The 17111-nt window shown below is 36.7% G+C and overlaps 1 protein-coding gene across 1 annotated transcript; it reads left to right on the forward strand.

Annotated features, from left to right (window-relative positions):
* Positions 1-4497: 4497 nt before the first annotated feature.
* LOC127425430 (protein naked cuticle homolog 2-like) lies at positions 4498-17104 on the forward strand. Its single transcript, XM_051671446.1, has 10 exons — positions 4498-4722; positions 4797-4823; positions 4903-4961; positions 11406-11454; positions 11662-11774; positions 15197-15289; positions 15383-15512; positions 15647-15731; positions 15945-16072; positions 16424-17104. The coding sequence occupies exons 1-10, from the start codon at positions 4698-4700 to the stop codon at positions 16864-16866; spliced, it is 1152 nt and encodes a 383-aa protein (XP_051527406.1). The 5' UTR covers positions 4498-4697; the 3' UTR covers positions 16867-17104.
* Positions 17105-17111: the final 7 nt, after the last annotated feature.

The following is a 17111-nucleotide window of genomic DNA, read 5'->3' on the forward strand; positions in this document are numbered from 1 at the left end:
AATATTTTTGGTTTAATTTTTCTGTATTTGAATAAATTATTATTATTTTTTTTTAATCAATGACAACCGGTAGAAGTGAAGTGAGTGCTGATACAATCACTGTTAATACTAGCCATGATTTTTGTGTTAGTAGATGAAAATGATTAATAATGCTTACATTCTCTGTAATTTAACGGAGCCTACATCCATATCCTGAACCACCTTTTCCATAAGTATAAAAGGTACGTGTCCCATTTAACAAGGATGCACAAAATAATGTAACTCCATATTTTTATTCTTCCAATTCATTGTATATAGTCCATTTACACTACCAACTTTTTATGAATGTACTGTCTTTGTTTATATTGCTGGTGCTTGACAGGGAATGGACTGTATAATAGGACGGAGACGGTGCCGGAGAAGAACCTCCATTGACCCAATTAGTGACTTACGCTCTCGATTTCACCAAACCCACTTGCACCTACACTTAGCGCATGTTTGCACAAAAATACCAATACTTCACAGCAATGCCCATTGACTTTGCACTTATGAGTTAAGGCATTGCGCTGCGCTTAGCATTTACGTGCTTAAAATAGGGCCCATCATATCTAACGTTTATGGATTGGCCCCAATCACTTCTTCCACTGTAGCTCAGATTTGAGAGAAAAGGAGGGACAAATCAAAATGAATTTTTGTGGTAATCAACATTATGCCACAAATGCTGTCGATTGATCTTAACTTGTATTTAACCCGGAATATTTCCTTAAAGTGATTCTTTGTTTTTTCACAAGCGCCTAAAAGTAGAAAGGTTGAAACAAATTTTGGAATTGTTCTCTCTCTCACTGACATATTTCAGAAATACCTTAGAGAAGGCATTATCTGTTGGACTTTGTTGCTCTGTTTGGTCTGGCTTTGACATGTGCAGATTGCCTATGAAAATGGCATCAAAAAATCCAAAGATGAGGGTACCGCAGAAGATAAAGATGGCAAAGAACAAAAAGGTTCCAAAAAGCTCCTCGTCACTGAAAAACATATGGACACGTTAATGTGACTGCTGGAGAAGGAAGAAAACAATGTTGCTTAATGCTTGTGAATATTCTTATGAAAGTTTCTGGAAAGCAGAAGTATTATATACTCTTCAAACATCCTAAAGATGGCTGTCCAACCATCTTGTGTTAAACAGACAAACAGAGTGTAACAGGCAGAAAATAAACTCCCATAGGCTGATGGAACTGCAGTACTGAACAGGTAAAACCCACAAACAGCATACACCTGAAAAAGAACAAAACAAAAACCAACTTAGCTAGCACATCTAAACAGAAACTATATAAAAATTAATGTGTAAACGTTTATACGTACCAGCATGAAGACAAGAAAAAGGAGAAAGAACATGTTCATGTCTGCTATGGATTTTGTGAGGACCTGAACTGTCCTGATCATGCCTTGCATGGATGTAAAGCATCTGATGATACCAATCATACGTACAACCCTAAAAAGCCAATTTGAAATGTTAACCTAAGCAAACTCGTGAAAGAGTCTTCTGAATACATGAAACATTATTCTACTAGTTAGTAGTGTTTTCATAAGCTCTGCGATAGTGTTGAAAGCCCATTTTTCACACCTGAACATCTTAAAAGTGTTGGGATCATTGGTTATCCAGCGTCCAACAATGAGAGCAAGAGTCATCAATAAGTTTGTAATGTTCCACAAGCTCTGAAGAGATTAAAAAATATGACACAAAAGTTATCATGGGGAATAATAGATATTATTATCTAATAGTTCTGGAAACAGCACAAGGAAGTATTTAAAGAATTGCATGGTGCAGTGTTAGGGTTACAAAGAGGATAAGTGAAAGCACTGTCTTCAAGAGAATAAATAGAAATGATACCCTCCAAAAAATCATGAAGCCATAGCACCACTTGAGCAGAATTTCCCATACAAAGATGGTGAAAATAATGTGTTCACATACAAATAGCGAAAATGCAAATTCCTGAAAGAAAAAAAAAAGTAAAAAATTATATTGTATAAAGTTAGGATTTGGAATCTTAAAATGTAAAGAAATATTCTGTGTTCAATACAAGTTAAGCTCAATCGACAGCATTTGTGGCATAATGTTAATTACCACAAAAATTCATTTAGACTCGTCCTTCCTTTTCTTTAAAAAAACAAAAGCAAATATCTTGGTTACACGGAGGCACTTACAATGGAAGTGAATGGGGCCAATTTTTGGAAGATTTATAGACAGAAATGTGAAGCTTCTAATTTTATAAAAGCACTTACATTAATTATTCTGAATATTATTTGAGCTGGAAAGTTGTTTAAATTGACGTTTGTATGGTTGTTTTAGGGTTTACAGCGTTATGTTGTCATAGCAACAAAGTTGTAAAGTTTAATATAACTTTACACAGAAAAGGTTAGTAAGTGATTTTACTAAAAATCATATTAACACACATACTGTTTACGCCTGATGGCCATACTTTTGAAACAGTATTTTATCGTTTACAGATTGGCCCCCATTCACTTTTACTGTAAGTGTTTCACTGTAACCCAGATGTTTTTTGTTTGTTTTTTAGATTTTTATTTTATTATTCTTTTGTGGTAATCAATAATATGCCACAAATGCTGTCGATTGAGTTTATTTTGTATTGAACCCGAAATATGGAATATTCCTATAATACGTCATTTGAGGTTACTAGACATGCGCAGATAAAGGCATAGGTATTCTCACCTGTGAAAAGCTTGCATTCATTTGGAGGGCAAAAATGATGATATCCATGACAACACAACTCTTTGTGAGCAAACGGAAGAAGAAGTGGTCCATCAAACCACCAACGAAGTTGTTTTCGTTGACCAAGTCATCCTACATGTGCAAACAAAAACTCAATTTCCTTTCATTTCGCTACATGCTAATGTCACATATGCTCTTAAAAACCTAGTAAGCTATCTACCTAGACCCCATATTTGAGCTTCATAGACGTGTTTGGAATCAGCTCCCCTAAAAATACTGCCTTGGTAGGCAGCTCACTAGTAGGTTTTCAGACCCAGCAAAGGTGTATACACACACACACACACACACACACACACACACACACACACACACAAAATAAGGCGAGATATTAGTACATAAATTGTTAAGTATTTAACCTTTTGTCTGGGGATATCTTCGATATTGATTAACTCCGGTTCTTCATCCAACCATCCTGATTGTTCCATCTCTAACAATCGCTGAACTCAAACGATTAGAGTGAGATCTAAATTGTATCTAAAACATTTAATATTAACAAGAATATTTCAGAGGAACAGTTTACTTCAGATTTTACGGAGTGTTTCCTTTGGTCCATTTCATATTTCTGCCCGTTTAACTATTTTGCTGTCTCCATAACGGCGATAACGGTCAAGCAAGCTGTGAAGTGTAACTGAACAACACTGGAATACGTAAGTAAATAAATAAATACTTTTCTCGTTATTTAATTTTTGTCAAGATATTACCAGAGGGTGCTAAACTGTTCTGGCTGCCGTGACCGATGAAACGTATTACAACTGTCATTTTTATATTTGCTTTGCAACGTTTAGCTATGTTGTGTTTAATCTGAAACAATCAATAAAGTTTAGGAGTTTATTTGAGAATCGAGAGATCCAACAGAACCTTCCCCTAACGTTAGCACTTGTTTAGTTATTTTATTGGGAACCAATTCCTAATGTTCTAGGAATGTTCTCTTTAGGTTATATTTTTTTTGTAACCATAAACTAACTTTCCCAGAACGCTGCAGCAAGGTTTTTTGTGACAACCAAATAAGAATCTAACATGCTCGGTTATTTTTAGTTTTTTTATTAATTTAAAAAAAAAAAAAAAAATTATAACCATAAACTAACGTTTCCTGAACGTTGCATGGAGGTTTTTTGTGACAACCTAACGAGAACTTATACAGAACGTTCTCTAATGGTTATTTTTAAGGTCTTATTGTTATAACCCAAACTAACGTTCCCTGAACATTGCGTGGAGTTTTTTTTTTTTTTTTTTTTTTTTTTTTTTTTTGTGACAACCTAACGAGAACTTATACAGAACGTTCTCTAATGGTTATTTTTAGATTTTATTTATAACCATAAACTAACGTTTCCTGAACGTTGCATGGAGGTTTTTTTGTGACAACCCAACGAGAACTTATACAGAACGTTCTCTAATGGTTATTTTTTAGGTTTTATTGTTATAACCCAAACTAATGTTCCCAGAACGCTCTGGGAATCAAAATTGTTAGCTGGGATGAAAGCGTTAGAATACAATCTAAAAATAAATAAATAAATAAATAAAATCCGTAATTACATTTATGTTAATTTCACAGTAAACATATAAAATTTTCCTTAAATGTAATTAAGGAATATTTTTTATGGCCGAAGGTTGGTCAGAATTCCCATGCAAATGTATTTAAAAAAATATTTACCAGGAAAAAAAAATAAAAAAAAAAATAAAAATAAAGAAGGCTTACGTCGTCGAGGGGAGGGTGAGTCTTTTGAGTTGCGCTTCCTCCATTAAGAATGAGTGCATTGCAGATTCTCACGGAGCAGATGATTTTCATAAACTTCCTCTGAGCCTCCAATAATAATATGGACAGACTTAAATGGAAACATTTATATCCAATCCCACTCAAAATATGGCACAGAAGATGTCATAGATTTTCTTGAAAGTACAACTCTTTCCAAATTCGACAAGAGAAATAAAAATGGGAAAGTTGCAATCGAAACATGGTAAGACAGTTTGCGTTTCGACATGCCAGACGTATTATGGAGTATTTATACTAATTTCTTTTCTTCTTTTCCAGCATCTAAACGGAGAGAAAATCCAGAAGGTAATGTGATACGCTACATGACTTATTTCTGCCATATTTTATAAAAACTGTTTTAGAATAAATATTTGTATTGTAATAGGAGGTGCTTTCAACGAGGCAGACTGTGTTGGCGAAGTAGACAGAAACGCAGACAAGCAGGTAAGAAGACCAAATTTCTTCTATATGTAAGTCCTAATGTTTAGACCTGTTTCTTATCACTGTTTTACTGAAGAAACTGTGCAGTTTCGATGTTTTATTTTCTTGGTAATGATTGGTTGATGAGTCACATCTTTCATTGGTAACACATTATCATAACTTTTATTAAAACATCAGCAAACTTTGACATTATATGACTTTGCTTAACAGAATATTAGGTAAAGTACATTAAAATAGATATGTCTTGAGATATTGATTTATAGGCTATACTGTATTCAAATTGGTACACACAATAAGCAGGCTACCGATCTGTTAAGCACTATATAATTTGAGATATTAATTGTTATTTCAAACAAAGAAAGTTATTAACATGTTTTCCTTTGATTTGTAGGCCTACTTTATGTAATTGTTATGCAAAATATAGCTTTACAATTATTTGTATGACCCGATATTGCAATGACTTACTCTGTTTGAAGTACTAAGAAGCTGATTAGATATGTGCTGAAATTAGCATTCATTAGTCGGTGGCTCATACTGGACAAGTCAAAACAAATCAACACCATAAAATCTTTAATAATCATATCGCACTGTATTTTCACATTTTATACCACATAGACTGTCAGTCTACTCAGTGCTGCTCAATTTTTCAATGTAACCAAGCACTGACTGATCCAATCTACACTACAATGTATTTCTCAGCATTGTATGTAAATGGTTTGGGTCAACATTCTCTTCCCTCTTTTTCCTTTGCTCTCATTCTCTCAGTTAAGCCTGGAGCCTTCATCACTGTGTGAAATGCATATGGCCGGCAGCCAGAACAGCAGGGTCTTTGAGCACAGCCCCACCACACATCTGTTATTGGTTTTGAAAACAGAGGGAAGCTGTGCTGGGAAAATGGGGGGAAGTGATTGGAAGAAGGAAAGGAGGTATAGTTAGTGGGAGGAGTGGTATGACGGAGGTTGGTGGAAACAAGTTGCAAAATGTAGATCAGTGGTTTGGGAAAAGGAATTGTATTATTGTGGTGATACTGTGTGCATTAAACATCTTATTCAGAGATCAGGGTTGGTGGTTAGGGCCAGAGCAACTTACTAGATAGTGCATTTAGCCGTGCTGTTGTGACAACTACCCTATCAGCTCGTAAAACGGATTACTGGTTAGCAGAGTGCAATGTGCAATGTTATGGATTTATTTTTAACGTTTGATAGAGATAAAGACCGACCTGAGAGACTTGATGTGGCAGAGAGGGAAAAAGGCAGAAAATTACGTGACTGCCGACATTTTTGGCATGATTCCTTACACGTATTGTGGCAGTTCCGAGGTAAAATGTCCACTGTTTGGTGCTAAAAGCGATTAAATTTTTTATCTCAAACATATGAGGTTTTGAGAGTTAATGCTCTATTGAGTTGCAAATCAACAAAACTGACCTTTCTACCCTAAACCTAAACATGACCGATATTGTTATAAAAAGCAAATTTGACATGGAAAACGCAATTGCTTAAGCAACCGCATAATTTTGTGGTGCTCCTATGACACTTTCGGCTCGCATGTCCATTGGACTCTCACCGTGATACTTTTCATCGCAAGTGCTAGGCAAGTACCTGTAGTAGTTATATAGGTAGACCTTCAAAAATAGTAATCACAAATGGCACATTCAGGTGAATAAGTTGCAAGGCCTACATGATCACACGGCAAGTCGGCATGTTGTCTGATAATTTCAGTACCCTAGGATCGGCCACATTATGCCGAATCAACTGACAAGCGTCATCTCCCATCAGACATTTTTGCATTGGCTCCAGTGTGTTTACCAAATTTTCAGAGCCATGAGATCTGATAGCTTCAGATGTAACTTGCATTTCATTGGAATAGCCATGGCTTGAGTCACTAGCTGCATTTCTATAATTGGGCCAGTGCAAGCCAGTACTATCAACTGGTCAGCTGGGGCCAATATCCTCGAACCTTGAGCCGCGAGACCAAAATCGATCTGCATTACCACCATCAGGCCAATAGCCCTGCAGTGTTGCCCTAAAACCCGCCCCTAATACGCCACCCTGGTGCCAACGTCACACACCCTGCCCATTTCACAAGCAAGAGGGAAGCTCAAACTGAGGTTTCAGACTGAAGCTGCTGTTTTTTTTCTTATTTATGTCTTTGCTGGTGAAAAGTGCGACCTGACTCAGCGAAACTCTGCCTTTGACACTGAGCCAGCCTCAATCCCCAGTTGCTCTTATTTGGCCCAATAGTAATCGGAAATCTGTAATAGGAAATCTTGCACCTCTCCTTGCTTGCCCAAATGAAAAATTCGTCCTGGCTAGTATCTTTTAGATTTATTTTGTAATATTAAGTGTTATGATAGTGCTTCTTATGAAAACATAATGAAAGCGAGTATCTCAGATATTGCCATCATACATTTCAAAGTCCAATTCTCATTCATTTTAATTTACCCACAGAAATGTCATCTTTATCACTCTGAGATAAAGGGAACGCTATGGAATTCTGCCACTTTTCTATCTCCAGGTTTTTTTTAGGCTTAATTAGATCACTGTTCTTTCATAGCAGGATCCTGCAGCCTGGGTCATAAAAAACACTTGAAAGATTGCAAAGCTCACAGAACCCTTTCACCTTTTTTCCTCTCTCTGCCCCACTTCAAAGGGCTTAAGGAGGGGAGCGTTTGCTGAAGGCTGTGATCCATGCCTCTTTAGAATAGGGAGCACGGGGTGACAATTATACTTAATGTTTGCTCAAATTATTTAAACAAACTTTAACTTTATCTATACTTTATCTATACTGTTAACAGTCAAAATATGGAAAGGAAATCCAGAGTTGTAAAGTAACAGATAAACTGATTTCACCAGAAAGGAGAACCAAGAATAGTTTTTAGACTTACAGTATATTGCTCTTACAATGGTCTTTTGTCCTCTTTTAGTGACCTTGATTCTTATGAAGAACAAACTCATGCAAAAGTTTTGTCATTTATCTGATAGAAAAACAAGTAATTTGCTTAGACATGCCTGGAGAACATGTATTACTTAGCCTGATGTGTGGTTTATTCTTTAGAGATTTTTTTATAGTACTTACTAGGCTGTCTTAAGTGGTTGTTTGCCATCAGTCCATTCCAAATAGCAAACAGATTTTTTCTGTGGCTCCAGAGTAATTAGTCACATTGCTTTATGGCTAAGGTGTTTGGTTAAATAATTTTGTGGCAGCTGTGAAACTTTGAGAACAATAGAAATGCTAACAGATAACTTTCTTCAAGTATTATTGACTTTATTACTAAAAAAATATGTGAGTTTGGGTAAGGGAGAAATACAAAAATGTTGACCATAATGCATTTTTATCTTGAATGAATGCCCATCTAAACATGGAAAGCATGGTGATGCTGGATTGTGTTTGAGTTTATTCCAAGACCACAAAAGATTAAATCTAAGTCTAGTTCAACCTAAACATTTTTAGCATATGGTGTTAGATATTGTAGTACTTTGAGACTTGGCCATACCCCAAATGACTTGGCTCAGTGATGATCAAACAACATGTTGTTTCTCTCTCTCTCTCTCTCTCTCTATCTCTCTATCTATCTATCTCTTTCTCTCTCACCATGTAATAAGGGTTCTATCCAGGTGTTTGGTGACCGGAAGAGTGATGAAACAAAGCCAGGCACTGTTCTGAACCTCATTAGAGGGCACAGACAGCAGTGTGAGTGGGTGGTGAAGAGGAATAGGAGTTGGGATGGGGGGTGTCTAGAACAGTGACAGGAAAAAAACCCACAGAGCTGGTAATCTGAGCCCACATGAAAGGCACTAGAGCAGGTAGAGCGTGGCAGAGGCTTGGCCATGATGATGGAAGAAACCATTGGCAGACAGACAGATCATTCAGCACACTTCTCCTCTGGACTCTGTTCTTCAGCACTCTGTCAGGCTGCAAGTTCTGCTTTCAGCATATGATGCAGAGATATTGCAATTGCTTTTAGAATTTCTTGCTAGGACAAGATGGGATTTAGTAGAATAAAAAAGTTTTACTCATCCTCATATTTTTCCAAACCTGTTTGACCTTATTTCTGCCGTGCAACAACAACAAAAAGATTTATTTATAGCAGAATATTCAGTCTGTTTTTTTTTTCCATACAGTGAAAGTGAATGGTGACCAAGACTTGGAAAATAGCGTGCAGGTTGTATGGACTATTTTTATGATGCTTTTTTATGATGCTTTTTTTCACTGTATGGAAGAGAGCAGCTTGGACATTCTCTTCTGGTGTTTCATGGAAGAAAGAAATTCATGGTTTGGAACAACATGTGGTTTTGTAAATGATGTCAGAATTATCATTTTGATTAACTATCCCCTTAAGAAGACTTTATTTATGTTATGTATTTATTATTGTGTGTTGTGTGATTTTAAATCAGTACATTCCCAGGGGAAGCTGACTGTGTGTTCTAAAGATGTTTTCTGCTGATATATTCATTGTTCTGGCTCATAAAAGAAGGTTTCAGCCAGCAGTAGGTAGTTGTGTGATTTACTTCTAATGCAGTTGTTAAGTAACATGTGATTTCCACATCTGGTCTTAAATGAGAACACTGTGGGGGTGTTAAACTTAATGAGAGTTTGTAACTAAATATCTGGTTTTATGGTGGTGCATGATGTTATAGCTGGCTTTATTAACACCATGTCTATATCATGTAGGGCAGGGCTATTCAACTTCATAGACAAGTGGGCCAGATGGAAAAAATCTCCAGGGCATGCGGGCCAAGTCAGAATATTTTGTTAATGAAAAGCTTCTATCAGATATTGTGTTATAGTAGGCCAAAAATATTGCTTATAAGAGAAACATTTTCCAGCAGGAAATTCTGAAAAAACAACAAACAGATAACTTCAGACAAAAAATCGACTAAAAACTGCTTTAAAATTGGTCCATAACTGAGAAAATACATCAGATTAAACTTTTATTGAACAGTAAAAGTAAAGTTTTTTTTTATAGATGCAATGATTTAAACTTTTGACTTTTCAAATCGAATGTTTTCTTGACCAAATTAATGAATAGAATTTTTCTGTTTCTCCGAACTCACGCTTGTTAGTCATCCATGATTTGAGTGATTTCATCTTCCCATTTCGTCAAAAAATACGGATAATGAATTATTTTTAGCGCAACCTCTGAAAGCATCAAAAAAATTTGGCACTCCTGCACGAGACCTGGCGCGACTTCCATCTAGCGCAAGTTTACATAGGAAAAAATAAAAAAACAGTGCGCTCAGACACCAAACATATTCGGTGTGAACAGCCCCTAAGACAGTTGACAACCTCAAACGGGCCGTGTTTGACCCACAGGCCACCAGTTGAATAGGCCTGATGTAGGGAATTCTACTTTGTGAACTCTCCACTTTAACTATTTAATTTCAAAGTAACAGATATATGTGCTGTGGGTTCAATAGTCAAAACAAGTAAGTACAAACCCCCCATTATTTATACCATGATCAATGGAAACATGGGTAAACGCTTCATACTGCAAACCCTTCAAATATAATATAATTTAATTGCAAATTGATGTTCAGCTATAATTTTTGTTGAAACATTTCAGTTTCTTTCCTCACAAACTGGCTTCCATTACAGTCAGGAAAAAAAAAATAGAATAGAATCTAAATAAAACTAATTCAATCAGGAGTGGAGCTTGCCTTTTCGTTAGTGCAAGAAATTGGATAAGCGTATCTAAAAAAGTTGTTAGAAAATGGTCCAAAATTATTCATGACATTATTTTATAACAAATAATTATACTATAAAAAACTAAATCTGCTTAGCTGGCTGTGGGTGCACGGCACCCATTGAAGCTCTGCAATAGCATGGAACATGACAGAAAAAAGAAGTCCTATCCCTTTTTCTTTTATTTGTATTGGATACTGGTGAACATGCTGATAATTTGATCTGATGCTTTGCCCGCATACATGCAGTTGTTTTTAAGTGACCTACTCACCCAATATGCTAGTGGAAGAGAGAGAGAATTGTGGCGTGGTGGATTAGAGACGATGTTTTGTCATGGAGGGCAGTTCACTTCCTCCCTCAACTGTGCAATGTGTCTGGAAACAATTGTGCTTAAGACCACAGGAGTGCAAAGAATGAAGTATTTTTTTCTGGTTGCTGGTGAATTCATTATGGAGGCTGGTTTTCAAGATTACTACAGGGTTTCTGTGCAAATTATACAGAAAAGTGATTTACAATGCAAAAAAGTGTCAATCATGTTCATCAATCTTTGAGTGTGAATGTGTATATTTTAGAGACTTTTAAGAATTGCAATAACCTTCAAAAGAACTAGCATGAATTGTCTATATGGTTTCTCATTTAATCACATTTCTAATTAAATGATGTTGGTCTCTTACTGTGCACACTAGCTGTCGTAGAAACCAGTGTTTTCTTTGGATGTTCAAAGTTTTAATGGTTTGCCGCTTTTCCTCTTTTTTTATCTTCTAGAATCGATGTGGTAGAGATCCAAAAGAAGATCATTACTGTTCACTTGAGGGTAATTTGTGCTTTGAAAGGAAACTTATTCACAATCAGTGCCTTTGTTTGAAGCAAAGTAATTTAAACTACTAATATTTCATTTTAAATATCCCAAAAAATTTGGATTTCATATGAAAACATGAGCTTTGGACACACGTGTATAACTGTTTATAGAACTTTAGTAGAGATCTGAGATGCATCTATTAACATTTTCTGTTATTTGTAGTAACACTGCCACCAGACAGAGTAACAGAGAGTCCCAAACCTCTCCTTTCTTCTCCTGAAAACGAAAGACAGCAACCACTCAAAGGTGCACCGAGGAGAAATGGAAAAAGAGATGTAGGTGTCTGCCATTGAGAAAACTACACGTTTATGAATATATGTGACTTAACTTTGTAGATTTAGTCCTCAATTTGAATTTAAGTTCAGTTTTATGAGTGAATTGTTTTCCAAGTTTTAAGATACAGTTGCCCCCAAAAATATTTGGACACTTATGCCACATTTAAAAATTTATGAATGACTTTTCACAGTATAACAAAATACCAAACCAAGTGACTTATTTTTAACCTACTGAGACCAGTGCCCACATGCGTGGGTATTATGTTTTGGCTTTACTATAGGCTATGCATAATTTATTTTAAAGCAAAAATTCAGGAGACTCTAGGCTGTCATTAAAGGGTTAAACCTTCGACCAACCGAGTCATGTGACAAAACAACATGGCACCGATCACAGCGGAGTTTGTCTTTGGGAGGAACGGCAACAAAACTACATCTGGTAAGAAACCTCATTAAGTTTTTACATTAAAACCTGTTTGAGTAAAAAGAGTAGAGCCTGTTGTTTCATCCAGTATGCCATTTTAAAAATGTCGTCGGTTTATCGCGAAACAGCACGCTGTTAAACACAATGACCACTGTGGCAAGCAGGGCGGGGCTGAGCGGCGTCTGGGCAGAGCGAGGCCGGGAAGATAAGTGGTGAACGAGTTCCACCTGTGCGCCTCACTGGCTCGCGTTCCAGTGAGGGGCGGTGGGAGTATTTAAGGAGAGGAGACCGCAGCAGATGGGGAGAGAGAGAGACGCACAGAGCTGTGTGTGCGAGTGTTGATGTGATTGTGTGTGTCAGGGACCGCTGAAAAGCAAACCGGACCTGTCTGTGTGTTGAATGTTACAGCTGAAAAGCCTTATTGTGTGACACTGAAAAGTGTATGTGCAATAAATGTCTACGTGTTTTGTCAAGCTGGCCCCAGCTTCCTCCTTCCCATGCATTCCTTGAACCTTGTTACAACCACGTATCCTATATTCACTGTGCGTTATCACATTGAGAATCAATGGATGCATCCAAAAGCTGGAAAATGTTGCTTTCAGAGGCTGTATACAGAGTTAGGATGAAAATTTCAAACTGTTCTGAGACCAGTGCAGACACAGCACACTGGAGGTTAAGTCAATCCCTAATAAGGGAGCATCCTATAGTTTTCCTATACAGCCAAGTGCTCCTAACATCCGGTCAAAAGTTCAGTTTCAGGGTGCAGATGATGTTTGGACCACTCAACATGTTTGGCTGACATGGGACAATTGTAATCAGTACATAGATTCAGAATTTGTCATGGTAAATTTTATTTGAACATGGTTGGCAGTGATTGGATGATGCTGGCCATTACTTTGAATCAGAATTATTTATGCTAATTTCTGATGTAATGCCTGTAACGTCTCAGAAACACGAATAACCAACACTCCTGGAAACATAATAAACATTTTGATTAAACTAATCTGACTTTCCATAGCTTGGAATTATTTGAAATTTCACAACTTAGTCCCACATATGTGACTAATCCATCCATTATTTGGAAAACTATTTTTTTTTTTGTGCATGTTTCTTAGGGGCTACTAGTTACAAATCAAAAATGGGAATATAAAATGCACACAGCAGTCACACTTGGGTCTCAGAAGGTTAAAGAAAGAAAGCAAAAGTACACTTTTCAAATAAAGCAGAAAAAAGGTTTCAGATAATAAAATAGTTGATACATTCAAAATTAAGACAAAGTATTTGGACAGTTTCTGGTTGTCAAACATTAGTGGAACATATCCATAATGTTTTATGAATGTGATGACCTACACCTGTGGTTACTCTGCAATGACACCTGAGGGGAACTGATTTTATACTGTGCATCCCCTAAATGACCTTGTGACCAGTTAGTTAAAGCAGGGCTCGACATTAAGCATTGTTGTGTGCTTGTCCTCCGGACAAGTAAATTGGTCATTCACTTGTATGAGTAAAAAGTTACTTGTCCGGAGAGAAAAAAGGACATTTAAGTTACATGCTCAAGTAACATGTCAAAGTTTATGTTGTATATTTTTCTAAAATTATGACCGATGCCCAACCTAATAGTGTACCTATGCAATCAACTCAATTCCTTGCGACAGAAATGTAAACTGCACTGGGTAGGGGAGGAGGCAGTTGTCATATGAAAATTATTTTATGTTATGTATGGTAGTCAAATAAAGAAAAGTCTCCATTGCCATCATTTACAGCAGGGGTTCTCACACTTCTATGGAATGAGATCTAGTTTTTCATCATGTTATTGCAACAAGATCTGCCATGTACAATAAAGGCTATACATTATCACAATATAAAAATTTCAGTAGTCGGTTGTGAAATTTGATGATTCTCAATACCAGCTTTAATACCACAACAAATAATAACACTAATTAATATGTTATGGAAGAATTGTTTCAAGTTCTTAAGTAATTATTCAAGACTAGTAAACAGTCAGTAATAAAATAACAATAAAAAACAGCAATGAATAGAAATAGATTAAAAATAATAGAACAAAATATACAAATTAAGAAAATTCAGTGCTTTTTTTAACAGCTTTAAACGTTTTTAACAGCAGTAGGCTATCAAGTATTCAAGGAAACATTCAGAATGAAATACATTAATACTTTTTAAAGCTACTAAAGTAATTCAGTCAAGAGCAGTGAGTGTTTTCTCATTTTCTTGTTACGGTTGTTTGATTATTATAATGACACACTAGACGGCAGCAGGTTTATTAGCTTACATCTACAAGTCCGATGTTTTAATACAAATCTGCTTTTTTCCTCTGCTGTTTATGTTCACTTTAGATATTACTCTCTCTGTTTACTAGAATACCTCACCAAGATGGCATTTTGGTGGAATTTTGAAATGTATTTGACCGTTCAGGTGCGCATTAGCACGAGCATTTTCGTAACGCGCATATTCAGCACACACATATGCTGCCTGTCAATCAAACAGGGCACAGCTGTTACTAGATCGCTTGCGAATTATAAAATTACGTGCTCTTGATTACTTTCAACAGCAGAATAAAAATATGAACTTTCTAATAGTGACAGGCCTAGGCTATCACAAATATATATGGTTATATTTTTTGTTATTGACGTTTTAAACAGTCTGCTTGTCTGGTGAGGCAAGTAAAATTCGCTTTTACTTGCGCCTTCAAAAATCCACTTGTCCCGGCCAAGCGTTAATGTCGAGCACTGGTAAAGGTAATAGCAAACATAAATAGGAAGATTGAAGGTATTTCTGAGAAAAGCTCTAGCATAATTTATTTGCAGATGGTTTGATACTTTGTTTTCTAATGCAATGATATTCATATATTTTTAAGTGTCCAAAAGTGTATAAATACTTTTTGCGGACCACTGTATCTTGACTTATAAACATTTTGTCATTTTGATACCAAAATGGGAGCAAATATCTTTTTCTTACGTTTTTGTGGTGTTGATATCAGGATGTGGAGTGTAATGTGTCTACGGAAGAAAATCTTCATGATTGGATGATCACATTGTGCGATTTTGACAGCAACGGCAAAGTGACCAAAGAGGTAATGCTTAAACAAATGGCAGTCCACTATTTTGTTATTACAATGGTACAAAAAGACATTATTGGTGAGTTTCTCTCTATGTTTTTGTTGCAGAATATGTTGAGCTTGATGCATGCAATCTATGAGGTGGTGGAGGCTTCAGTTAAACAGATGGTTCTTAGCAATGGCACAACTCTGCGTGTGAAGCTGAGTGTCACCCCATTAACCAAAGGCAACAGAAAAGGTGGACTGAACCTGGAACTTTCATGATTATACTGTCTCATTTGATTTGTGAAGGTACTATTTGTTTATTGTACAGAGATAGTGATGACAATTCAATATTACTGACTTAAATTTGCTTTTGTCTTAATCCTTAAGATCGGGACATTGGTATATCTCATAAAGAGCGAGATCAAAGGGAGGGAACAATACAGTGTGCAGAAAGCCATCATATTCAAATTAGGTAAGCAGGACTGAGGCATTTTAATAGCCAAGCGTGTGCCATATTTTTGATGCAGGTTCTTTGATGCAAGAAGCCCCTTAATTAATTATTTACCCAGTGGAACAAAATGATAACAGTTCTATAGATTTACAAGACTATAATATAATATGAGTTATGTACAGGAATAAAAATACGAGAAAAAAAAAGAGTTTTTCTTTCTCTTTCCCCTGTCAGAGGCCAGAGGTCAGGTCAGTTGGGTGATCCAGACAGAAAGCACTATTCTGTTGATGAAAACACAGAACGTAGGAACCACTATCTAGATCTGGCTGGGATTGAGAACTACACCTCCCGATTTGAAGCTGGTATCTTGAATTTTTTATTTTTTTTTCCAGAATAAAATAGCCCCTGTGTATTTTTCATAAAGGTCAGGAAAAATTGCCGACATGAGTGTTGAACCAAACTCAACACTGTTTTACATACTGTAATTTAACTATGATCAAACATTAAGCAACAAGTTGTTTCTGGTTTCTTCATCTCCATCTCGTGCAGATCTGCTCTTACAATGTCCTTTCAAATGCTCTTGGTTGCATTCAGCTATTACAGTTCAGTTAAAAAAATGTGGTAATTGCATCTCTCTGAGTGTTCAATGAGGTCTGGTTAAAGACTAGATTTTCGAGCTTTCTTAATGATTTATCTGACTCTTGTATCTTCAGAACCATCTGCTGAGAAACAGAAGCAGGACAGCCCATCCTGTGGCCATCACTGTCACTCTCAGACTGAGACCTCTAGCCCTGTGGAGTCCTCTGGTAGGTCCATTCCTTTCCTCAGGTCACTCCACAACCGCAGCAAGTCTGTCGGTGGCAGTGGAGCCGCAACCAAACCCAGTAAACTCCATGTGCATCACCCTGTGACCTGGTGCCAACCATCCCAGCAGCAAATGCAGCCTCCTCTGCTGTATAGCTCCAGCAAACGCATCCGTGCCAGGGCCCGTGAGACCACACCACCTTCCAGAGGCAACCAGGGCCTGGACAGAGAGTTGCAGCCTGGGCCATCTGTCCCTGCTGGGGGCTTTATGCCCATTCCTCAAAGGCATGAGCACCATCATCACCATGAGCATCATCATCACCATCATCATCACCATTACCACCCAGCATAAGAGTTCTGAAGTTCAGGTCATGGGAGTTTCAGTGAGTGGCACCAAAATGAGTGACAAAGTAGCAAACTCTGATACCTTTTTGAAGGTAGCATTAATTTTGTTCTCTACATACAAAGAGGAACTGTGGTTCATCTGTCACACAGTTAGAACATTTCCACAAGAAAAGGGGCTGGACCACATATATTTAATAATAATAATAATAATAATAATAATAATAATATATATATATATATATATATATATAT

The sequence above is a fragment of the Myxocyprinus asiaticus genome, chromosome 34, assembly GCF_019703515.2.
Source record: "Myxocyprinus asiaticus isolate MX2 ecotype Aquarium Trade chromosome 34, UBuf_Myxa_2, whole genome shotgun sequence".
NCBI classification, from domain to species: domain Eukaryota; kingdom Metazoa; phylum Chordata; class Actinopteri; order Cypriniformes; family Catostomidae; genus Myxocyprinus; species Myxocyprinus asiaticus.

Bases quoted from the DNA above. Each gene is read 5' to 3' on its own strand.
- LOC127425430 (XM_051671446.1), top strand. From the start codon at position 4,698: ATGGGAAAGTTGCAATCGAAACATG. The intron at 4,824-4,902 runs GTAATGTGATAC...GTATTGTAATAG, and splicing joins ACGGAGAGAAAATCCAGAAG to GAGGTGCTTTCAACGAGGCA. The intron at 4,962-11,405 runs GTAAGAAGACCA...TTTATCTTCTAG, and splicing joins ACAGAAACGCAGACAAGCAG to AATCGATGTGGTAGAGATCC.